General features: G+C 47.3%; 1 protein-coding gene across 3 annotated transcripts in view; it reads left to right on the top strand.

Annotated features, from left to right (window-relative positions):
* The window catches only part of RUSC2 (RUN and SH3 domain containing 2), a 64,034-nt gene that overhangs the window by 11,501 nt on the left and 26,936 nt on the right, over positions 1-25,597 (top strand). The window contains exons 1-4 of one of the 3 annotated variants that reach the window (XM_083155396.1): positions 495-579; positions 2,893-4,869; positions 17,713-18,549; positions 19,612-19,803. In XM_083155396.1, coding sequence (XP_083011522.1) covers positions 2,976-4,869; positions 17,713-18,549; positions 19,612-19,803 — 2,923 coding nt within the window. In that variant the 5' untranslated portion in view covers positions 495-579; positions 2,893-2,975. Of the gene's footprint in view, positions 1-494; positions 580-2,892; positions 4,870-17,712; positions 18,550-19,611; positions 19,804-25,597 lie in introns of those variants that run through there. The other 2 variants (XM_083155395.1, XM_083155398.1) reach the window with 2 other exon arrangements.

Genomic DNA, 25,597 nt, shown 5'->3' with positions numbered 1-25,597 from the left:
TACCAGTCCTGTCCCCGTGCTGTGGGCCATTCCCAGCTGTGTATATACAAGTCCTGTCCCCGTGCTGTGGTCCTGTCCCAGCTGTGTATATACCAGTCCTGTCCCCGTGCTGTGGGCCTGTCCCAGCTGTGTATATACCAGTCCTGTCCCCGTGCTGTGGGTCTGTCCCAGTTGTGTATATACCAGTCCTGTCCCCGTGCTGTGGGCCTGTCCCAGCTGTGTATATACCAGTCCTGTCCCCGTGCTGTGGGCCTTTCCTAGCTGTGTATATACCAGTCCTGTCCCCGTGTTGTGGTCCTGTCCCAGCTGTGTATATACCAGTCCTGTCCCCGTGCTGTGGGCCTTTCCTAGCTGTGTATATACCAGTCCTGTCCCCGTGCTGTGGGCCTGTTCCAGCTGTGTATATACCAGTCCTGTCCCCGTGCTGTGGGCCTGTCCCCGTCTCGAGCACAGCTGGGCAGGACTTGGCTGTAGATTCCTGTTGTCGCTGTCATGATCTATTCTCGGCTGAGTATTTCAGTCTGTTTGTATCCGTCATGGATGTCAGACGTGAGCTGCTGGGCTCCGGCCCCAACAAGGGTGAGTGACTGACAGTGTAGCCCGTAGTGTAGTGCCGGGCGCACACACAGCAGTGTGTTTCTGTTATTCGGGTGTCACCCTCTGTGATGCGCTGCTAGAACCTAATGGTGCCTGCTTTATATTACACAGTGAGACGGATCACAGCTCACAGCAGATCCTACTGTATGATCCCGTGTGGCTGATCTGGGGGAGAGATCCATAAATAGCTCTCCCTGGTGGATCCCTAGGGATATAGTGGACTGATACGTGCTGCTATGGGGCCCCTGCTCTGCTGTGCAGCACCACCCAGGGGGTCCCTGCAGAATCCCTGTGTAATAGCTCTACCACCAAGTGATACAATGTAGCACTGAACACATACACATAGTAACAGCAGCAGCATCTCTGCAGGAACACATGGGGGTGATAGGAGTACCCTCCTTATCTGCAGGAACACATGGTGGGGATGGGAGTACCCTCCTTATCTGCAGGAACACATGGTGGTGATGGATCTGCAGGAACACATGGTGGTGATGGGAGTACCCTCCTTATCTGCAGGAACACATGGGGGTGATAGGAGTACCCTCCTTATCTGCAGGAACACATGGTGGGGATGGGAGTACCCTCCTTATCTGCAGGAACACATGGTGGTGATGGATCTGCAGGAACACATGGTGGTGATGGGAGTACCCTCCTTATCTGCAGGAACACATGGTGGGGATGGGAGTACCCTCCATATCTGCAGGAACACGTGGTGGTGGTGATGGGAGTACCCTCCTTATCTGCAGGAACACATGGTGGTGATGGGAGTACCCTCCTTATCTGCAGGAACACATGGTGCTGATGGGAGTACCCTCCTTATCTGCAGGAACACATGGTGCTGATGGGAGTACCCTTATCTGCAGGAACACATGGTGGTGATGGGAGTGCCCACCTTATCTGCAGGAACACATGGTGCTGATGGGATAAACCACCTTATCTGCAGGAACACATGGTGGTGATGGGAGTACCCTTATCTGCAGGAACACATGGTGGTTATGGAAGTATCCTCCTTATCTGCAGGAACACATGGTGGTGATAGGAGTACCCTCCTTATCTGCAGGAACACATGGTGGTGATGGGAGTACCCTCCTTATCTGCAGGAACACATGGTGCTGATGGGATAAACCACCTTATCTGCAGGAACACATGGTGGTGATGGGAGTACCCTTATCTGCAGGAACACATGGTGGTTATGGGAGTATCCTCCTTATCTGCAGGAACACATGGTGGGGATGGGAGTACCCTCCTTATCTGCAGGAACACATGTTTAAAAAAAGGGGCAGACTAGATGGGCCAAGTGGTTCTTATCTGCCGTCAAATTCTATGTTTCTATGTTTAACACATGGTGGTGATGGCAGTACCCGCCTTTTGTCTGCAGGAACATGTGGGGGGGGGGGGGGGGGTCACTGAGGAGAGTTCTGTGGCTTTTATCACAAACCAATAGAAATTAATTTCCTTTGAATTGATGTTGAGCTGCGCAGTTCCTCACATGGACAACCTGTGGTCTGTTTATTTCAGCAAAGCAAACCACCGTCCTAACGCGAATGGGCCCTAGAAATCAACGGGCCACACACTGATTACGGGGCTCATTTATCATATATTTGCGGTTGTTTTGGGGGTATTTGCAAATATCACCAGAATGTCACACGGGTCAATTCCTGACTGCAGCTGCACAACTGCGCTGATACCCCAGGTATCAGTGTGTAATTGTTCTTGGACCTAAGGGGGTTATTCTAGTTCACTCTTTCTGACAAAATCCTTCTTAGATGGAGAAAACCATGTGCACTGCAGGTGGGGCAGATGTAACGTGCAGAGAGAGTTAGATTTGGGTGGGGTTTTACTTCAAAGTGAGACCTATATTGCAGTGTAAAAATAAAGCAGCCAGTATTTACCCTGCACAGAAACAAAATAACTTACCCAAATCTAATTCTCTCTGCACATTTGACATCTGCCCCCCTGCAGTGCACATGGTTTTGTCCATCTAAGAAGGATTTTGTCAGAAAGAGTGAACTAAAATAAGGCCCTAAGTGTCAGTGTACCAAACACCCCAATAGAGTTGGTACCGAATAGAGTCTTTTAAACTTCTGACAATCAAGGTACCCCTAAAACACATCCTGGGGCCCCACTGTTTTTGGGGGGAAATGGTCAGAAATCCGATAACTTGTTGCCATCTGTAACAATTGAATTGTCCTCTGTCTGTCTTGATAACCAGAATATAAACATATGAATTATGTACATTTATAGCACTGTAGCTGCTGAGATGTAGATGACTAATGTCCCCTCTTCTCTCCTCAGGTATCTTCACCTTTAATATGTGCCACCTTTCCCCAGCCTTCGCTTGGTAATCCCACCCAATGTCCTAGAAGGTGACCGGCCTCATGATGGATAGTTCGCCAAAGCTAGCCGGAGAAACCCTGATTGTGCACCACATCCCGTTAGTGCACTGCCAGGTGCCAGACCGACAGTACTGCCCCACGTCCAGTAGACCCCACTCATACAGCAAGAATGACCTTGGAATTACAAGAACCACCTCCCTCCCGGAGAGGGACCTATCGCAGGCTGACTCATTGGTGTACAGCAGCTTGATCCAAGCTTCTGAGCCAGCGGTGAAAGACAAGGGGAGCACTAAGGAGGAGGACTGGCAGGGGTCCATCACTAGGAAGCGCCACAACCCATTCCTCATAAACGATGAAGATGAAAACACATCAAGTGGCTGCGATGGGGAAAAGTCGTTCCATCTCCACAGTACCTTAAGTGGACCGAAATCAGGATTTCAGTTTCAGGATCTAGCCTTGCCGCCATTCCACCTCCATGATAAAACACCCATCGTAAAGCCATGGATATTGGCCAGCAGGTCCGGACTTGTGGATGGACAAGAAGAGAAGACTTCACCCGATGACTTTCAGGGGAGCAGCAATGGCAATCCGGGACCGTCAACAGCAATCGTTGAGGACCAGGCTTGGCATCATCATGGTGGACCCCACTACTCTCTAGACTGGAATCAGAGTTCCGATCTGGGAAACCAAGACCTTGTCCAGAGCAGAGAATGCACCTGTAATGGCTCCGAGCCACTGAGGCACTGCAGATGCTTCAGTGCCTCCAGCCAGTCGGAAATGGACCAGCAGGTGAGTTATGTGAGTGACTCCTCCTGCAACAGCTCGGATGGCATTCTGGTTAATTTCAGCACCTTATATAACAAGATGAATGGGCACCCTAGGTCCAACCTGAATTCTGGGAGCCTCTCCTGTGACTCTTCATTTTGCAGCCACCCAGACACGGGGGCATTTTACCTGGACTTGCAAAGCTCACCCACCGAATCTAAGATGTCTTGTGACTCCCACGTCCAGGAAGCCTCTGGGAAACCATGCGGTTGCCACCATCACTCATCGTCACCTGTTCTGGACGACAACTGTAACTCCTACCATCTTAACTGCGACTCGGTACCTTGTAACGGAGAGGGCTCAGAGCTTACCTCCTGCTTTCAGAGCCAGGCGAGGCTTGTTGTGGCCACCCAGAATTACTACAAGTTGGTCACGTGTGACCTGTCCTCTCAGTCTTCTCCCAGCCCTGCAGGCTCCTCTATCACCAGTTGCTCAGATGACCACACCAAAGGAAGCCCAGTCCAGCCAACCGAGTATTTCCTTTTCCAGCAGCCGCAAAGCAGTTCTGACAGCGACGACCCTAAACCCCTAATAGAAAGATCAAAGTCAGACACAATCGAGGGGCAAGTTTATGTCAATGTATCACCACCAAATTTTAATGCAGGTAGACAACGATCTCGGAGTTATGACCGCAGCTTGGACAAAACCCAATCGAATCGACTGGGTTCCCTGGAGCGTATGATGAGTTGTCCGGTAAAACTAAGTGAGGGTCAGGCCGTACATACCCAGGGGTCCTCACCCAAGAGAGTCACATCATTTATGGAATTAGCCAAGAGCAGGAAGAAGAATGGATCCAGCCCACCGCTTCGATCCAGCGGGGACTCTTCTCTGGAAGAGGAATACCATCATGACAGTAGCCGAACCTCGGAGAGGGGAGAGTTCCGGAGTCACAGCCTTCCACCCATGTCCTTCTTGCATTGTATGAGTCGCACTTGTGAGGGCTGCACTAGCGATAGTGTGGAAACTAAGGCCCCAAATCCCGCACCAAGCACTAACCAGGCCTATGGAACTACTGGTTTAGGTGTTGATCAAGCCTTGATGTGCAACCTCCTGGATTCCGGGGCCTCTGGACTTAGTTTCCTCCAAAGAGACGCAAGAGTGAAAGGCGACGGTAAGTACTTCCTTTACTCTTCTATTGTGTGGTCAGAAATCTGCTGGGGCATATACTGTTCATCCCGTTTTGAACGACATTGATCATTTTGCCTCGTTCAGAATATTGGCCATTGTGTCCGCAACAAGCTGCGAACAATGTGCGCTCCAGTAGCTTATTTCATTCTTTGTTGTTGCCCTTATAGTGTATTTACAACAGAAGGTCAAATATAGGCCCTTATTCAGATCTGATCGCAGTACAAATTTGTTTTCAAAATGGACAAACCATGTGCACTGCAGGTGGGGCAGATGTAACATGTGCAGAGAGAGTTAGATTTGGGTGAGTTATTTTGTTTCTGTGCAGGATAAATACTGGCTGCATTATTTTTACACTGCAATTTAGATTTCAGTTTCAACACACCCCACCCAAATGTAACTCTCTCTGCACATGTTACATCTGCCCCACCTGCAGTGCAGCATGGTTTTTTGCGAACAAATTTGTACTGCGATCAGATCTGAATAAGGGCCATAATATACATCTTCCTCATAGACTGTGTAAGCTCCGCTGGGGCAGGGACTGCTTTGAATGGGCAGTAATTCTGTGTACAGCGCTGCAGAATATGTGTGCGATATATATATATATATATATATATATATATATATATATATTAGGTGATTCATATACTACGAGCGCTCTTCAGGGGCTGTGCCCAGTGTTCCCTCTAAGCTGTGCGCACGCACACACCTTGACGAGCATGCGCACAGACATTACAACTTAGCGCACAAAGCAGCAGTGGTCCCTTTTTGCAGTTGTGGACTCAATTAATGTGGGTTTCACCCATTAACTACATTGTGTACTGTATTTTGAATGATAAAATGTTTAATATCATTTTGAAGTAAAGTTAACACAAATGCTGAACGTCATTTTCCAGTTATATATAAGTGACGCACAAAAATGTAAATTTCATTCCAAAGTTGCACAGCCAAAATCTTTAGCCGCACACAGCCTTCGTTAAATTAGAGGGAACATTGGCTGTGCCCCCTTAATTTGTGAACGTTTGTATTGTGAGAAATATGGTTAGAATTGTATGAAAGATGCCTGTATTGCAACTTGAGTTATAGGTGAAATGTGTTAAATAGAGAGCATATGATGTGGAAGGGGGTGTGTATTGTTTTGTTTAATTAAAAAGCGGTTACAGAGTAAGATGTACATTGATAGTGTGGAGGGTACAGTGACATTTGTGGGTGTGGGTGTGGGGTTGCGTGTTGTTTAGGTGTGTGTGTGCAATATTATAGTAGGGTGTTTTTGAGTCAGCGGCTCCCCACTGGCGGAGGTCACGACACAGGAAAACAGGAGGCTGGGTAGTGATAGGGGTGTGTGGGCATAAGGGGGACTAAAGAGGAGGGTGGGAGACACTGTGCAGCTTCTGCCAGTGGTTGAGGGTCCAGCGTGGCAGTACAGGAGTACAGGACGGTGGCCCTTAGTCAGTGTCTCCTCCTACTGGGTGGGAGTTCGGGCATGAGAGCAGGAGGCTGGGCTATGAGGCATGATAGGGGTATGTGGGCAACACAGCGTCAGCGACTCCCCAGTGGTGGAAGTTACGGTTCAGGAGAGCAGGAAGCTGGGTAGTGATAGGGGTGTGTGGGCATACGGGGGACTAAAGAGGGGCGCAGGGGTGCCGTGAATTGCGGGAAGGGCGCGGGGGGGTGTCGTGAGACAAGGGAGGGAGGGGGGCAGAATTGCAGGATGGGGGGGCGCAGGTGTCCGCAAATCGCGGGAGGGGGCGGGGGTCCGCAAAGCGCTGGAGGGGGGCGTGAATCACGCAAGGGGGGGTTGCAAATTGCGGGAGGCGCAGGGGGTGCCGTGAATCGTGGGAGGGGGGCGTGAATCGCGGGAGGGGGAGCACGGGGGTGCCGTGAATTGCGGGAGGGGGGGCGCGGGGGGTCCACGAATTGCGGGAGGGGGGGGGCACAGGGCGTGATGAATCACCTAGTTGGTTATATATTCTTGTAGAAGGATGGTAGGATGTTGCTGTCATTCAGAATGCATTTACATAAACAGTAATAGTGGCAGTAAATGATCTGACTTAAAACACCTACTGTAAAACAGAACAGGTGTTATATATTATACAACGTCTTGGTTGATGATGTCTAGGTTGACGTGCAGAAAGTTGCCACTGGAAAAAAATTGCCACAAGAAAAAAATTGCCACAAGAAATAATCAACACAGAAAGGTCAACACATGTAAATGTTGACATAAGTGTGGCACTTCATTGGTGTCCATGTCGACACATGAGAATGAATATGAAAACATTCAAAAAATGAAAAATAAATCTTCAAAAACTCATGAGAACCTTTTTCATTGTCGACCATAGCCATGTCAGTGTTTTGCATGTGCCAATTAATCCTGGGGTTGCCGTGAATCGCGGGGGGGGGGGGGAGGTTGGGGGTGTCCGCGAATTGCGGGAGGAAGGGTTGCGGGGTGGTGCCGCAAATTGCGGGAGGGGGGGTCGCGGGGGTTGGGGGTGGATGCCACGAATCGCGGGAGGGGGGTAGCGAATCCCGGGAGGGGGGGTCGTGGGGGGTGGGGTGCCGCGAATTGCGGGAGGGGGGGTCGCGGGGGGGCGCGAATCCCGGGAGGGGGGGTCACAGGGGGGGTGCCGCGAATCACGGGAGGGGGGGTCGCGGGGGGTGTGTGTGTTTGAGGGGGGGTAGCGGGGGGGGGGGGCGCGAATCGTGGGAGGGGGGGTCACGTAGGGGGTGCCGCGAATCGCGGGAGGGGGGGTCGGGGGGTGTGTATGTTTGCTGTGAATCGTGGGGGGGGGGTGCCGCGAATCGCGGGAGGGGGGGGGTCATGGCGGGGGGCGCTCACCTGGTGGCTGTGGAGTAGCAGTGTCTTACTTTGCCGGGCAGCATGGGGAGGCAGAGGCCGGAGTCTGGCACTGTGGGCTCACTGGGCTGGTTCTCTCCTCTGTCATGTGAGTCAGAGGCTCCACCCAGCATTATAGACACACTCACACACTTTGAGTGACAGATGTAGCCAAATATTTAAGATATATATATATATATATATATATATATATATATCTCTGCTAATAATGAAATAAAATCATTAGCAAATAATGAAATAATGATCAGAGAAAATGTGATATCCCACAGACACGTTCCGCAACAGTGATTTTGTCTTTTTTAACCCCTTATTAATTAGTCTCTTATATTAATCGTCAAAATGACCCCATATTATTTTTTCATTTATTATAATGGAGATTATATATAACACTGTGACAAATTATAAACATGGTTGTGGTAAATCTACACTACTAGACACATATCACATTAACCACTTCCTATACGGTGGATTCCGCCATTTTATCGGCTCGCTATCAGTGAGGTGTGAGGTAAAATGTGTCTCATGCGTTGCTGATATCTCTATGAAATTGATTTGATCACATTGTTGTCCTTAGATCCAGGTAAGCCGTATATTGGGTCACCCCACAAAATGGCCGCTGCTGAGTATAGATGTCAGGTGTATTAGTTACATGTGTTCTGACAGGGAAACTCCTGTATCAGGCCCTGCGTAGGCCTAGACAGCGTGAGGGATAGGGGTTTATTTACTAAGATGGAAGTTTGATGGAAGATGGGCTGTTGCTACTGGGAACCAATCAGATTCTTTCTATTATGTTCTAGAAGGTGATAAATAAATAAGAAGTAGGTTCTGATTGGTTACCCATAGCAACATCCCATCTTAGTAAAAAAGCCACGGTAGGAGTGAATCCATTATACTGTAGAACCGGGGCCTAGTTACATATAGACAGACAGAGCCATTAGCAGAGGCCTCGCCCACTGTCAGCGCACTGCTGAGGCCTGCATGTGTTATGGAGAACATCCCAGGAATGTGTGTGTTTCATCCATCAGTCATCTGACAGCTGTTTGTGTCATTAGAGAGCAGGAGCCGCACCCCAGACAGACTCCTTGTTAGCTTCTCCGGTGACAGAGCGCTCCGCAGTGACACACTGCAGCACGTGCAGCGCTGCCGTGTGAGTTAGCAAAGACTGCATAGCAATGGAACCTTAGTCAAAGAGCAAAGGAATCTCACAGTGTGTACACAGCATAAAATCATTACAAAATAAAACCGCAACAGGTCATAAGCACGCTATACGGAGGGTAACCGTAGTGTAATATCGCTATAGGGCCACACTGGGCAGCACCAATCAGTGTCAGAGAGATTCACAGGCCGATGGTTTCAGCTCTGCTCGTGTTTATGCAGCATTTCACGTTCATTGCGAAGGTCCTGAGGTGGCGGCTATAGTCGTAGTTTGATTGACAGCCAGCGACCGTTTTTTTTTTAGGTAACGGGGAGTGACATCTAGAACACAGGAGTGCTGCGTCTTCAACGTATTGGCTGTACAGTCTGCAGGCTGTACTCTATCACTCCTTCCCTGGGAGTACCTCCCTAATGCTGGCTGTACAGTCTGCAGACTGTACTCTATCACTCCTTCCCTGGGAGTACCTCCCTAATGCTGGCTGTACAGTCTGCAGGCTGTACTGTATAACTCCTTCCCTGGGAGTACCTCCCTAATACTGGCTGTACAGTCTGCAGACTGTACTATATAACTCCTTCCCTGGGAGTACCTCCCTAATACTGGCTGTACAGTCTGCAGACTGTACTGTATAACTCCTTCCCTGGGAGTACCTCCCTAATGCTGGCTGTACAGTCTGCAGGCTGTACTGTATAACTCCTTCCCTGGGAGTACCTCCCTAATACTGGCTGTACAGTCTGCAGACTGTACTCTATCACTCCTTCCCTGGGAGTACCTCCCTAATGCTGGCTGTACAGTCTGCAGACTGTACTCTATCACTCCTTCCCTGGGAGTACCTCCCTAATGCTGGCTGTACAGTCTGCAGGCTGTACTGTATAACTCCTTCCCTGGGAGTACCTCCCTACTGCTGGCTGTACAGTCTGCAGACTGTACTGTATAACTCCTTCCCTGGGAGTACCTCCCTAATGCTGGCTGTACAGTCTGCAGGCTGTACTGTATAACTCCTTCCCTGGGAGTACCTCCCTAATGCTGGCTGTACAGTCTGCAGACTGTACTGTATAACTCCTTCCCTGGGAGTACCTCCCTAATGCTGGCTGTACAGTCTGCAGACTGTACTGTATAACTCCTTCCCTGGGAGTACCTCCCTAATGCCTGCTGTACAGTCTGCAGACTGTACTCTATCACTCCTTCCCTGGGAGTACCTCCCTAATGCTGGCTGTACAGTCTGCAGGCTGTACTGTATAACTCCTTCCCTGGGAGTACCTACCTAATACTGGCTGTACAGTCTGCAGACTGTACTGTATAACTCCTTCCCTGGGAGTACCTCCCTAATGCTGGCTGTACAGTCTGCAGGCTGTACTGAATAACTCCTTCCCTGGGAGTACCTCCCTAATACTGGCTGTACAGTCTGCAGGCTGTACTGTATAACTCCTTCCCTGGGAGTACCTCCCTAATGCCTGCTGTACAGTCTGCAGGCTGTACTGTATAACTCCTTCCCTGGGAATACCTCCCTAATGCTGGCTGTACAGTCTGCAGGCTGTACTGTATAACTCCTTCCCTGGGAGTACCTCCCTAATACTGGCTGTACAGTCTGCAGGCTGTACTGTATAACTCCTTCTCTGGGGGTACCTCCCTAATGCCTGCTGTACAGTCTGCAGGCTGTACTGTATAACTCTTTCCCTGGGAATACCACCCTAATGCCTGCTGTACAGTCTGCAGGCTGTACTGTATAACTCCTTCCCTGGGAGTACCTCCCTAATGCCTGCTGTACAGTCTGCAGGCTGTACTGTATAACTCATTCCCTGGGAATAACTCCCTAATGCCTGCTGTACAGTCTGCAGACTGTACTGTATAACTCCTTCCCTGGGAGTACCTCCCTAATGCCTGCTGTACAGTCTGCAGGCTGTACTGTATAACTCCTTCCCTGGGAGTACCTCCCTAATACTGGCTGTACAGTCTGCAGGCTGTACTGTATAACTCCTTCCCTGGGAATACCTCCCTAATGCCTGCTGTACAGTCTGCAGGCTGTGCTGTATAACTCCTTCCCTGGGAGTACCTCCCTAATACTGGCTGTACAGTCTGCAGACGGTACTCTATTACTCCTGCCATGGGAATACCTTCATAATACTGGCTGTACAGTCTGCAGACAGTACTGTATTACTCCTTCCCTTGGAGTACCTCCCTAATGCTGGCGGTACAGTCTGCAGACGGTACTGTATTACTCCTTCCCTGGGAGTACCCTCCTAATACTGCCTGTACAGTCTGCAGACGGTACTGTATTACTCCTTCCCAGGGAGTACCTCCCTAATGCTGGCTGTACAGTCTGCAGACGGTACTGTATTACTCCTTCCCTGGGAGTACCTCCCTAATGCTGGCTGTACAGTCTGCAGACTGTACTGTATCACTCCTTCCCTGGGAGTACCTTCCTAATGCTGGCTGTACAGTCTGCAGACGGTACTGTATTACTCCTTCCCTGGGAGTACCTCCCTAATGCTGGCTGTACAGTCTGCAGACTGTACTGTATCACTCCTTCCCTGGGAGTACCTCCCTAATGCTGGCTGTACAGTCTGCAGACTGTACTGTATCACTCCTTCCCTGGGAGTACCTTCCTAATGCTGGCTGTACAGTCTGCAGACTGTACTGTATTGCTCCTTCCCTAGGAGTACCTTCCTAATGCTGGCTGTACAGTCTGCAGACTGTACTTTATCACTCCTTCCCTGGGAGTACCTTCCTAATGCTGGCTGTACAGTCTGCAGACTGTACTGTATCACTCCTTCCCTGGGAGTACCTTCCTAATGCCTGCTGTACAGTCTGCAGACGGTACTCTATTACTCCTGCCATGGGAGTACCTTCATAATACTGGCTGTACAGTCTGCAGACTGTAATTTATCACTCCTTCCCTGGGAGTACCTTCCTAATGCTGGCTGTACAGTCTGCAGACTGTACTGTGTCACTCCTTCCCTAGGAGTACCTCCCTAATGCCGGCTGTACAGTCTGCAGAGAAAAGAGATTATTGATAGTTTTTAATACAGGTACCTTAATGTATAATCCCCAGCAACCTATGATATATAATGCTATCTATCACTACTGTTATTCCGTGATCTATTCCTGTACATGGACCCGACGCCAGCGTTCTCTTCCTGTTACTGTGTGTGTATGAGATTGCCGGTTACTGAGTAACACCAGCTCCTGCGGGACCCAACCTACAGGTTACACTGACTGTTCTCCCAGCCGCAGGTATCATCCTGTGTATTCTCCCTGACGTATGTGGTCTTGTAATGAGCAGTCTGTGCCATAATGACCATAAAGACCAGTCTGTGCCACCATGACCAGTCTGTGCCATAATAACTATAATGACCAGTCTGTGCCATAATGACCAGTCTGTGCCATAATGACCAGTCTGTGCCATAATGACCAGTCTGTGCCATAATGACCGTAATGGCCAGTCTGTGCCATAATGACCAGTCTGTGCCATAATGACCAGTCTGTACCATAAAGACCAGTCTGTGCCATAATAACTATAATGACCAGTCTGTGCCATAATGACCATAATGACCAGTCTGTGCCATATTGACCATAATGACCAGTCTGTGCCATAATGACCAGTCTGTGCCATAATGACCAGTCTGTACCATAAAGACCAGTCTGTGCCATAATGACCAGTCTGTGCCATAATAACCATAATGACCAGTCTGTGCCACCATGACCAGTCTGTGCCATAATAACTATAATGACCAGTCTGTGCCATAATGACCAGTCTGTACCATAAAGACAAGTCTGTGCCATAATAACTATAATGACCAGTCTGTGCCATAATGACCAGTCTGTGCCATAATGACCAGTCTGTGCCATAATAACCATAATGACCAGTCTGTGCCATAATGACCAGTCTGTGCCATAATGACCATAAAGACCAGTCTGTGCCATGATGACCCGTCTGTGCCATAATAACTATAATGACCAGTCTGTGCCATAATGACCAGTCTGTGCCATAATAACCATAATGACCAGTCTGTGCCATAATGACCAGTCTGTGCCATAATGACCAGTCTGTGCCATAATAACCATAATGACCAGTCTGTGCCATAATGACCAGTCTGTGCCATAATGACCATAATGACCAGTCTGTGCCATAATGACTAGTCTGTGCCATAATGACCATAATGACCAGTCTGTGCCATAATGACCAGTCTGTGCCATAATGACCATAATGACCAGTCTGTGCCATAATGACCATAATGACTAGTCTGTGCCATAATGACATTAATGACCAGTCTGTGCCATAATAACCACAATGACCAGTCTGTGCCATAATGACCATAATGACCAGTCTGTGCCATAATGACCATAATGACCAGTCTGTGCCATAATGACCAGTCTGTGCCATAATAACCACAATGACCAGTCTGTGCCATAATGACCATAATGACCAGTCTGTGCCATAATGACCATAATGACCAGTCTGTTTCATAATGACCATAATGACCAGTCTGTGCCATAATGACCAGTCTATGCCATAATAACCATAATGACCAGTCTGTGCCATAATAACCATAATGGCACAGGGGTATTTGAGCTTGGGCTCTCTGTTAATCGGTTACATGTAGTGTAGGGGCTGCGGGTTACAAGTGAGGAGACCCTGCCTCACAGAAAGGTTATTTGATTGAGAGGGTTTTGTAACCTGCGCTCATAATAACCATAATGACCAGTCTGTGCCATAATGACCGTAATGACCAGTCTGTGCCATAATAAACAGTCTGTGCCATAATGACCAGTCTGTACCATAAAGACCAGTCTGTGCCATAATAACTATAATGACCAGTCTGTGCCATAATGACCATAATGACCAGTCTGTGCCATAATGATTATAATGACCAGTCTGTGCCATAATGACCAGTCTGTGCCATAATGACCATAATGACCAGTCTGTACCATAAAGACCAGTCTGTGCCATAATGACCAGTCTGTGCCATAATGACCAGTCTTTGCCATAATAACCATAATGACCAGTCTGTGCCACCATGACCAGTCTGTGCCTTAATAACTATAATGACCAGTCTGTGCCATAATGACCAGTCTGTACCATAAAGACAAGTCTGTGCCATAATAACTATAATGACCAGTCTGTGCCATAATGACCAGTCTGTGCCATAATGACCAGTCTGTGCCATAATAACCATAATGACCAGTCTGTGCCATAATGACCAGTCTGTGCCATAATGACCATAAAGACCAGTCTGTGCCATGATGACCTGTCTGTGCCATAATAACTATAATGACCAGTCTGTGCCATAATGACCAGTCTGTGCCATAATAACCATAATGACCAGTCTGTGCCATAATGACCAGTCTGTGCCATAATGACCAGTCTGTGCCATAATAACCATAATGACCAGTCTGTGCCATAATGACCAGTCTGTGCCATAATGACCATAATGACCAGTCTGTGCAATAATGACCAGTCTGTGCCATAATGACCAGTCTGTGCCATAATAACCATAATGACCAGTCTGTGCCATAATGACCAGTCTGTGCCATAATGACCATAATGACCAGTCTGTGCCATAATGACCAGTCTGTGCCATAATGACCATAATGACCAGTCTGTGCCATAATGACCATAATGACTAGTCTGTGCCATAATGACATTAATGACCACTCTGTGCCATAATAACCACAATGACCAGTCTGTGCCATAATGACCATAATGACCAGTCTGTGCCATAATGACCATAATGACCAGTCTGTGCCATAATGACCAGTCTGTGCCATAATAACCACAATGACCAGTCTGTGCCATAATGACCATAATGACCAGTCTGTGCCATAATGACCATAATGACCAGTCTGTTTCATAATGACCATAATGACCAGTCTGTGCCATAATAACCATAATGACCAGTCTATGCCATAATAACCATAATGACCAGTCTGTGCCATAATAACCATAATGGCACAGGGGTATTTGAGCTTGCGCTCTCTGTTAATCGGTTACATGTAGTGTAGGGGCTGCGGGTTACAAGTGAGGAGACCCTGCCTCACAGAAAGGTTATTTGATTGAGAGGGTTTTGTAACCTGCGCTCATAATAACCATAATGACCAGTCAGTATCATAATGACCTGTAAGTACCATACAGTACCAAAATTAGCAGTCTGTACCATAATGAGCATAAAACCCTGGCAACGAGCATGTAACTCCTGGCAATGAACATGAAACCCAAGCAAGCACTTAGGTAAAAAAAATATATAATAAATGTATTGGGGTGGGTGTGCCAGATTTTATTTGGCTGGGGGGCTCAAAATTTCTAGTTACTCCACTAATGAAAGGACAGTACCATAAAATTCTATAATGACCAATCTGTCACTAGTAGGATACGCAGGCAGTACTGTCACTAGTAGGATACTCAGGCAGTACTGTCACTAGTAGGTTAATCAGGCACTACTGTCACTAGTAAGTTACACAGGCAGTACTGTCACTAGTAGGTTAGTCAGGCATTACTGCCACTAGTAGGTTAGTCAGGCAGTACTGTTACTAGTAGGTTACTCAGGCAGTACTGTCACTACTGGGTTACTCAGGCAGTACTGTCACTTGTAGGTTAATCAGGCATTACTGCCACTAGTAGGTTAGTCAGGCAGTACTGTTACTAGTAGGTTACTCAAGCAGTACTGTCACTAGTAGGTTAGTCACGCAGTACTGTCATTAGTAGGTTACTCAGGCAGTACTGTCACTAGTAAGTTACTCAGGCAGTACTGTCACTAGTAGGTTAGTCAGGCATTATTGCCACTAGTAGGTTAGTCAGGCAGTATTATCACTAGTAGGTTAGTCAGGCATTACTGTCACTTGTAGGTTAATCAGGCACTACTGTCACTAGTAAGTTACTCAGGCAGTACTGTCACTAGTAGGTTAGTCAGGCATTACTGCCACTAGTAGGTTAGTCAGGCAGTACTGTTACTAGTAGGTTACTCAGGCAGTACTGTCACTACTGGGTTACTCAGGCAGTACTGTCACTTGTAGGTTAATCAGGCATTACTGCCACTAGTAGGTTAGTCAGGCAGTACTGTTACTAGTAGGTTACTCAAGCAGTACTCTCACTAGTAGGTTAGTCACGCAGTACTGTCACTAGTAGGTTAGTCAGGCAGTACTGTCACTAGTAGGTTAGTCAGGCAGTACTGTCACTAGCAGGTTAGTCACGCAGTACTGTCACTAGTAGGTTAGTCAGGCAGTACTGTCACTAGCAGGTTAGTCACGCAGTACTGTCACTAGTAGGTTAGTCAGGCAGTACTGTCACTAGCAGGTTCATTAGGCAGTACTGTCACTAGTAGGTTAGTCAGGCAGTACTGTCACTAGTAGGTTAGTCAGGCAGTGCTTTCACTAGTAGGTTTGTCAGGCGGTACTGTCTCTAGCAGGTTAGTCAGGCAGTGCTGTCACTAGTAGGTTAGGCAGCACTGTCACTAGCAGGTTAGTCATGCAGTTATTCATATTAATGTTGGTATAAATTGGGATGGGGTCATGTATGACCTTTATTTTTACTGCTCAGCCCACCATGTCTCTGTATAAGACTGACAGAAATATGCCGATCAGCACAATTGGTTCTGGGACGTATCTTGCATGTTCTGCTGTGCGCAGTGTCCGGTGAGTTCGTCTTGCGGGCGATCCACAGTCATACGCAGCTCAGCCACATCTACACTCGCAGTCAAAGGGGCAAAACTGTGCAGTAAAGTTTAGAGAGGGCATGTGGATGGAACTGCGTTTGCACCAGGGAATCGGGATAGTGCCAGTGTGCGCCGATAATGGCATCATAAAACCTAGAGTAAAGACACAGTAGGGCCCCCCCCGCATGCAGAGATGTGTACAGCATCCAAATGTAGGGTGTGATTAAGAGGTGGAGATGTTGGGCGCAGTGGAGAATGTAAGTGGGTGCATGCAGAGTCACAGTGCTTACATCAGACTCATGCAGGGAGAGCTGTACTGAGTGGGCGGATGTATGTGGGACAGTCACATCGGCCAGATCATACCACTACAGCTATAGACATACCGGGAAGGATGTGACGCCATTTTCCCAGATACTTTATGTTACATTTCATGTAAATAATGTATTAAAGGATATATTGTCCTTGAAGGTGATCTAAGTGAGAGAACGCGGCTGTGATGATATGACAGCGCTGAGCGATTGACTGGAACAAGGACGGCAGCATAATCAAACAGTTCTGTGGGTTTACAGCGTTAATTCCCTGCAGACATTTGTCTGACGGATCCGGCTTATTAGGCCGTCGCTATTAAAAGTCTTGTGAAGTTCCCTGGAAATCATTGCGGTTCTCGGCCCTGTGTGATCAGAATACTGATTTTGGGGAGAGCGAAGAATCTGGGTCGCTGCCAATACCCACAGCGGCATCAGAATCTGCCGCCCGCGCTCACGTGGCCGAATAATAGCAGCACCGTGAATGAGAAAGGGGAGTACAGGGGCCGCCATGCACAGGGGCTCAGTGGCAATGTCCGGGGTAATAGGGCCCCCCATGCACAGGGGCTCAGCAGCACCTGGGGTAATAGGAGCATGGCGACGGTATCCGGGGGGAGTGGGGGGAATAGGGCTGCTGTACTGACCAATGAAGGACAAGATGGCAGACATTGTCAGAGGGCGTGTACTGACCAGTGAATGGGAAGGTGGCAGACATTGATGTATGAGTGACCCAGATTACTCCTCATTTAATGAAGCCTCTGTAAGATTATGTTTATGGAAGACCAGGTGACTCGTGGAGGTTATAATATTGTTATATTATCAATGACCTCACTGATTCCTAACCACATTGTCTCTTACGGCCTGGCAGGGATGGGTGCGGAGGCCAAGCCTGTTTTCCGCTACAGCAAGGACCAGCGCCCGACCACATTACCGATCCAACCGTTCGTTTTCCAGCATCATTTCAGCAAGCCTAAAACTCGCCCCCTGCACAGCCACTTCACCTCCAGCCTTTCCCAGCTGTACGGTTTGTCCAGCCGGTCGTCCAGCCAGCACAATGTGTCCGACTCCCAGTCATCGTTGCCGGTCACATTGGCCAGCCAGACAGAGGCAGGCAGCAGCCACGCAAAAGTGATCAATGTGCCAGGGAAGCTGTCTCTGGATGGACTGACGAGCATCAGAGATGACCAGAAACCAGCTCCCGAGACCACGCGCCCATCTCCTCTGGGCAGCTACTCTCCCATCAGGAACAATGCCACGTTCTTCCAAAGTATGGACTCGGGCTCATCCAGTTCACCATCTCCAGAGAAGGCCAAGGAGAACCAACCGCCCAGAAGCCGTTCCTGCCCATTGTCATCCAACCTACTGCCTTTCAGATCATCAATGGCCAGAGGGACCACTTTACCTGGAGCTGCTAAACCCACACGAAAGTATGAGATCTCCCCAAATATAGAGGTCCAGAGGTCAGTGGCAAAGCGAGATCCCCTCAAGGAGCCCGGCACACATTTGTCTAAACATGGACTGCCTCCCATCACCTCCTTGCCCTTGTTAAACCCAGTTCTTCAGGCCGGGCGTAACGAAGAGGACAAAACCAGACGAGTCCCTGAGAACATCATGGTGTCCAGACCTGAGAACATCATGGTGCCCAGACCTGAGAACATCGTTGTCTCCAGACCCGAGAATGCAATGGTGTCCAGACCAGTAAATGGTAGGAGATTTTCCTTTCCTTGAATTTACACGGTTAACTTTTATGTGTTTTACTGCAGACTTATGATCAGATCTACCAAGCCTTGGAGATAAAGTGGAGACCTTGGTGAAAGCAACCAGTCAGCTTATAATTGTGCTTCATAGATGACAGAAGCGGATTGGTTGCTTTGGCGAACATCTCCACTTTATCTGTTTCCAAGGCTGGTACGTCTAACATAGAACAAGGCCGCCAAGCGTGCTAAGTCCCTCTGCGCAAATATTTTGCAATTGTATCGCAGAAAGGCGATGCGCTCCCATAACTATATCAGCCCCCTGCCTTCGCGTGACGTCACACAGCCACAGCAAAAATGGGTGGGTGCCGTCCGCAAACACTGTCTTGACCTACCCCACACCACGACTCACCCAATGCTGCTCCCCTCTGGGGATTCACAGGTGGTGGGGGTGTGGGGGGGGGGGGGCGTTCGATCACCTGATGGTTGGCGTCTACTTGTTCTCCAGATTGCAAACATATGGACCCAGACCCAGTGTACAGTTATAACCTCTGATGAAGATGCCAGTGACCTGCATGAAACGTGCCGTACATGTATTTGGTGTATTGCGTCTGCTAGAGATGGGAGAATTTGCTGGTGTCTATTTTTCAATGAGGTTGTTATAACGTATACCCCAGCTGTATAGAACGTTGCTTATGTACACGGACGGGAAATGACGCTGTGTGTTATACGCATGCGGCACGGCGTATACAATGTGCATGCCTCACGTACACTCTATAAGAGGGAAATGTACTAAGCCTTCATGAGAGATAACGTAGAAGCCAATCAGCTCCTAACTGCCATGTTGCATGCTCTATTTGACATATCCCAATGAGACGATTTATATCTCTCCAGACTATCTCTCTCCAATGCTTAGTACATCTGCCCGGTTACGTTCTCTCTCTCTGTTATAATAGTTACTAACATACGGACCTGGATTTCGCTGTATCCCACTTTTCTATCACTAACCTCTGTCACATCTCTGCTTTTCTCTGCTCACTGCTTTGATTGGCCGCCTCTCTGGGACCTTGTAGCCAATCACTTGTCACCTCAAGCACTGAAGTGGAGGGAGTACAGGCGGAGGAACCCTCTGGGCCTCGATCGCGTCCAGGGACTAGCGGGATTGTCCGGCAGTCTGGACAGGAGGCAGGAAGCGAAGATAGCGAAGAGGAGCCATTTCTTCGACTTTCCCAGCAGCGGCCACCACTTACAATCACGGCTTTATGGTGCAGACCGGCTGCGTGTGATCTGTGTGTTCTGGGAAGGGGAGGAATGAGGGGAGGGTATCCGGACTATTTGTCTACAACAAGAAGATAGACAGCCATTAGGTCGACACCATTAGTTCGACAACTCAATAGGTCGACATGTTCATTAGGTCAACACTGCCATTAGGTCGACAGTGTCTAGGTCGACAGTTAAAAGGTCAACATGGTTTTTTTACTGTTCTTTGAGCCGACATGTGCCGACAGGCGGTATTTCATGCCCTACCATGGAGTTAGATTATAATAGTGTGCCGAGCGCAGCGAGCGATGCGAGGGGCTGCAGTTCACTTCAAACTGTGTCCATGTTGACTGTGTCAACATTTGGGTAAAAAAACGGTGAAAAAAACCCATGTCGACCTTTTGGCTGTCGACCTAATGGCAGTGTCGACCTAATGGCAGTGTCGACCTAATGGCATGTCGACCTTATGACATGTCGACCTAATGAACATGTCGACCTAATGGTATGTCGACCTATTGAGTTGTCGAACTAATGGTGTCGACCTAATGGCTGTCTATCTTCTTGTTGTAGACAAATGGTCCCGCATCCGAGGGGAGAGGTGGTAGTGAGGCTCGGAGGGGGGGCGTCCAAAGAACGCTGCCCAGATGCTTATGAATGATATCCGGCAGTGTATGAATGATACGCAGCGTTATATCCGGCAGTGTATGAATGATACGCAGCGTTATATCCGGCAGTGTATGAATGATACGCAGAGTTATATCCGGCAGTGTATGAATGATATGCAGAGTTATATCCGGCAGTGTATGAATGATACGCAGCGTTATATCCGGCAGTGTATGAATGATACACAGCGTTATATCCGGCAGTGTATGAATGATACGCAGCGTTATATCCGGCAGTGTATGAATGATACGCAGAGTTATATCCGGCAGTGTATGAATGATATGCAGAGTTATATCCCACAGTGTATGAATGATACGCAGCGTTATATCCGGCAGTGTATGAATGATACACAGCGTTATATCCAGCAGTGTATGAATGATATGCAGAGTTATATCCCACAGTGTATGAATGATACGCAGCGTTATATCCGGCAGTGTATGAATGATACACAGAGCTATATCCGGCAGTGTATGAATGATACTTAGAGTTATATCCGGCAGTGTATGAATGATACTTAGAGTTATGTATCCAGGAGTGTATGAATGATACTTAGAGTTATATCTGGCAGTGTATGAATGATACGCAGCGTTATATCCGGCAGTGTATGAATGATGCGCAGAGTTATATCCGGCAGTGTATGAATGATACGCAGCGTTATATCCAGCAGTGAATGAATGATACGCAGAGTTATATCCGGCAGTGTATGAATGATATGCAGCGTTATATCCAGCAGTGTATGAATGATACGCAGAGTTATATCGGGCAATGTATGAATGATACGCAGCGTTATATCCAGCAGTGTATGAATGATGCGCAGAGTTATATCCCGCAGTGTATGAATGATACGCAGAGTTTTATCCGGCAGTGTATGAATGATACGCAGCGTTATATCCGGCAGTGTATGAATGATACGCAGAGTTATATCTGGCAGTGTATGAATGATATGCAGCGTTATATCCGGCAGTGTATGAATGATACGCAGCGTTATATCCAGCAGTGTATGAATGATACGCAGAGTTATATCGGGCAATGTATGAATGATACGCAGCGTTATATCCAGCAGTGTATGAATGATGCGCAGAGTTATATCCAGCAGTGTATGAATGATACGCAGAGTTTTATCCGGCAGTGTATGAATGATATGCAGCGTTATATCCGGCAGTGTATGAATGATATGCAGAGTTATATCCTGCAGTGTATGAATGATACGCAGAGTTATATCGGGCAATGTATGAATGATACGCAGCGTTATATCCAGCAGTGTATGAATGATGCGCAGAGTTATATCCCGCAGTGTATGAATGATACGCAGAGTTTTATCCGGCAGTGTATGAATGATACGCAGCGTTATATCCGGCAGTGTATGAATGATACGCAGCGTTATATCCAGCAGTGTATGAATGATACGCAGAGTTATATCGGGCAATGTATGAATGATACGCAGCGTTATATCCAGCAGTGTATGAATGATGCGCAGAGTTATATCCAGCAGTGTATGAATGATACGCAGAGTTTTATCCGGCAGTGTATGAATGATACGCAGCGTTATATCCGGCAGTGTATGAATGATATGCAGAGTTATATCCTGCAGTGTATGAATGATACGCAGAGTTATATCGGGCAATGTATGAATGATACGCAGCGTTATATCCAGCAGTGTATGAATGATGCGCAGAGTTATATCCAGCAGTGTATGAATGATACGCAGAGTTTTATCCGGCAGTGTATGAATGATACACAGCGTTATATCCGGCAGTGTATGAATGATACGCAGCGTTATATCCAGCAGTGTATGAATGATGCGCAGAGTTATATCCAGCAGTGTACGAATGATATGCAGAGTTATATCCGGCAGTGTATGAATGATATGCAGAGTTATATCCCGCAGTGTATGAATGATACGCAGAGTTAGATCCAGCAGTGTATGAATGATACGCAGAGTTATATCCGGAAGTGTATGAATGATACGCAGAGTTATATCTGGCAGTGTATGAATGATATGCAGAGTTATATCCAGCAGTATATGAATGATATGCAGAGTTATATCCCGCAGTGTATGAATGATACGCAGAGTTATATCCTGCAGTGTATGAATGATATGCAGAGTTATATCCAGCAGCGTATGAATGATATGCAGAGTTATATCCAGCAGTGTATGAATGATACGCAGAGTTATATCCGGCAGTGTATGAATGATACGCAGAGCTATATTGGGCAGTATATGAATGATATGCAGAGTTATATTGTGCAGTGTATGAATGATATGCAGAGTTATATCGGGCAGTGTATGAATGATATGCAGAGTTATATCCGGCAGTGTATGAATGATACGCAGAGTTATATCCCGCAGTGTATGAATGATACGCAGAGCTATATTGGGCAGTATATGAATGATATGCAGAGTTATATTGTGCAGTGTATGAATGATATGCAGAGTTATATCGGGCAGTGTATGAATGATATGCAGAGTTATATTCGGCAGTGTATGAATGATACGCAGAGTTATACTGGGCAGTGTATGAATGATATGCAGAGTTATATCCGTCAGTGTATGAATGATATGCAGAGTTATATCCAGCAGTGTATGAAGGATATGCAGCGTTATATCCCACAGTGTATGATTGATATGCAGTGCTATATCCCACAGTGTATGATTGATACGCAGTGCTATTTCCCGCAGTGTATGAATGATGCGCAATTATGTCCCACAGTGTATGAATGATACGCAGTTATGTCCCGCAGTGTATGAATGATACGCAGTGCTATATCCCACAGTGTATGAATGATATGCAGTGCTATATCCCGCAGTGTATGAATAATGCACAGTTATGTCCTGCAGTGTATGAATGATATGCAGTGCTATATCCCGCAGTGTATGACTGATACGCAGTGCCATATCCCGCAGTGTATGAATGATACACATTTCTGTCCCGCAGTGTATGAATGATACGCAGTTATGTCCCGCAGTGTATGAATGATGCACAGTTCTGTCCCACAGTGTATGAATGATACGCAGTTATGTCCCACAGTGTATGAATGATACGCAGTGCTATATCCCGCAGTGTATGAATGATACGCAATGCCATATCCCGCAGTGTATGAATGATATGCAGTGCTATATTCCGCAGTGTATGAATGATACGCAGTTATGTCCCACAGTGTATGAATGATACGCACTGCTATATCCCGCAGTGTATGAATGATACGCACTGCTATATCCCGCAGTGTATGAATGATACGCAGTGCTTTATCTGGCAGTGTATGAATGATACACAGTTCTGTCCCGCAGTGTATGAATGATACGCAGTTATGTCCCGCAGTGTATGAATGATACAAAGTGCCATATCCCACCGTGTATGAATGATACGCAGTTATGTCCTACAGTGTATGAGAATGATACGCAGTGCTATATCCCGCAGTGTATGAATGATACGCAGTGCTATATCCCGTAGTGTATGAATGATACACAGTTCTGTCCCGCAGTGTATGAATGATACGCAGTTATGTCCCGCAGTTTATGAATGATACGCAGTGCCATATCCCGCAGTGTATAAATCATACACAGTTATGTCCCACAGCGTTTGAATGATACGCAGTGCTATATCCCGCAGTGTATGAATGATACGCAGTGCCATATCCCACAGTGTATGAATGACACGCAATGCCATATCCCGCAGTGTATGAATGATACACAGTTATGCACCGCAGTGTATGAATGATACGTAGTGCTATATCCCGCAGTGTATGAATGATATGCAGTTATGTCCCGCAGTGTATGAATGATACGCAGTGCTATATCCCGCAGTGTATGAATGATACACAGTTATGTCCCGCAGTGTATGAATGATACGCAGTGCTATATCCCGCAGTGTAGGAATAATACACAGTTATGTCCCGCAGTGTATGAATGATACGCAGTGCTATATCTGGCAGTGTATGAATGATACGCAGTTATGTACCGCAGTGTATGAATGATATGCAGTTATGTCCCGCAGTGTATGAATGATACGCAGTGCTATATCTGGCAGTGTATGAATGATGCACAGTGCTATACCCCGCAGTGTATGAATGATGCACAGTGCTATATCCCGCAGTGTATGAATGATACGCAGTGCTATATCTGGCAGTGTATGAATGATGCACAGTGCTATATCCCGCAGTGTATGAATGATGCACAGTGCTATATCCCGCAGTGTATGAATGATACGCAGTGCTATATCTGGCAGTGTATGAATGATGCGCAGTGCTATATCCCACAGTGTATGAATGATACGCAGTGCTATATTCCGCAGTGTATGAATGATACGCAGTGCTATATCCCGCATTGTATGAATGATACACAGTTATGTCCCGCAGTGTATGAATGATACGCAGTGCTATATCTGGCAGTGTATGAATGATGCACAGTGCTATATCCCGCAGTGTATGAATGATGCACAGTGCTATATCCCGCAGTGTATGAATGATACGCAGTGCTATATTCCGCAGTGTATGAATGATACGCAGTGCTATATCCCACATTGTATGAATGATACACAGTTATGTCCCGCAGTGTATGAATGATGCACAGTTATGTCCCGCAGTGTATGAATGATACACAGTTATGTCCCGCAGTGTATGAATGATACGCAGCGTTATATCCGGCAGTGTATGAATGATACGCAGAGTTATACTGGGCAGTGTATGAATGATATGCAGAGTTATATCCGTCAGTGTATGAATGATATGCAGAGTTATATCCAGCAGTGTATGAAGGATATGCAGCGTTATATCCCACAGTGTATGATTGATATGCAGTGCTATATCCCACAGTGTATGATTGATACGCAGTGCTATTTCCCGCAGTGTATGAATGATGCGCAATTATGTCCCACAGTGTATGAATGATACGCAGTTATGTCCCGCAGTGTATGAATGATACGCAGTGCTATATCCCACAGTGTATGAATGATATGCAGTGCTATATCCCGCAGTGTATGAATAATGCACAGTTATGTCCTGCAGTGTATGAATGATATGCAGTGCTATATCCCGCAGTGTATGACTGATACGCAGTGCCATATCCCGCAGTGTATGAATGATACACATTTCTGTCCCGCAGTGTATGAATGATACGCAGTTATGTCCCGCAGTGTA

The sequence above is a fragment of the Crinia signifera genome, chromosome 1, assembly GCF_055691185.1.
Source record: "Crinia signifera chromosome 1, ASM5569118v1, whole genome shotgun sequence".
NCBI classification, from domain to species: domain Eukaryota; kingdom Metazoa; phylum Chordata; class Amphibia; order Anura; family Myobatrachidae; genus Crinia; species Crinia signifera.
This window is presented reverse-complemented; position numbering and strand designations above follow the sequence as displayed.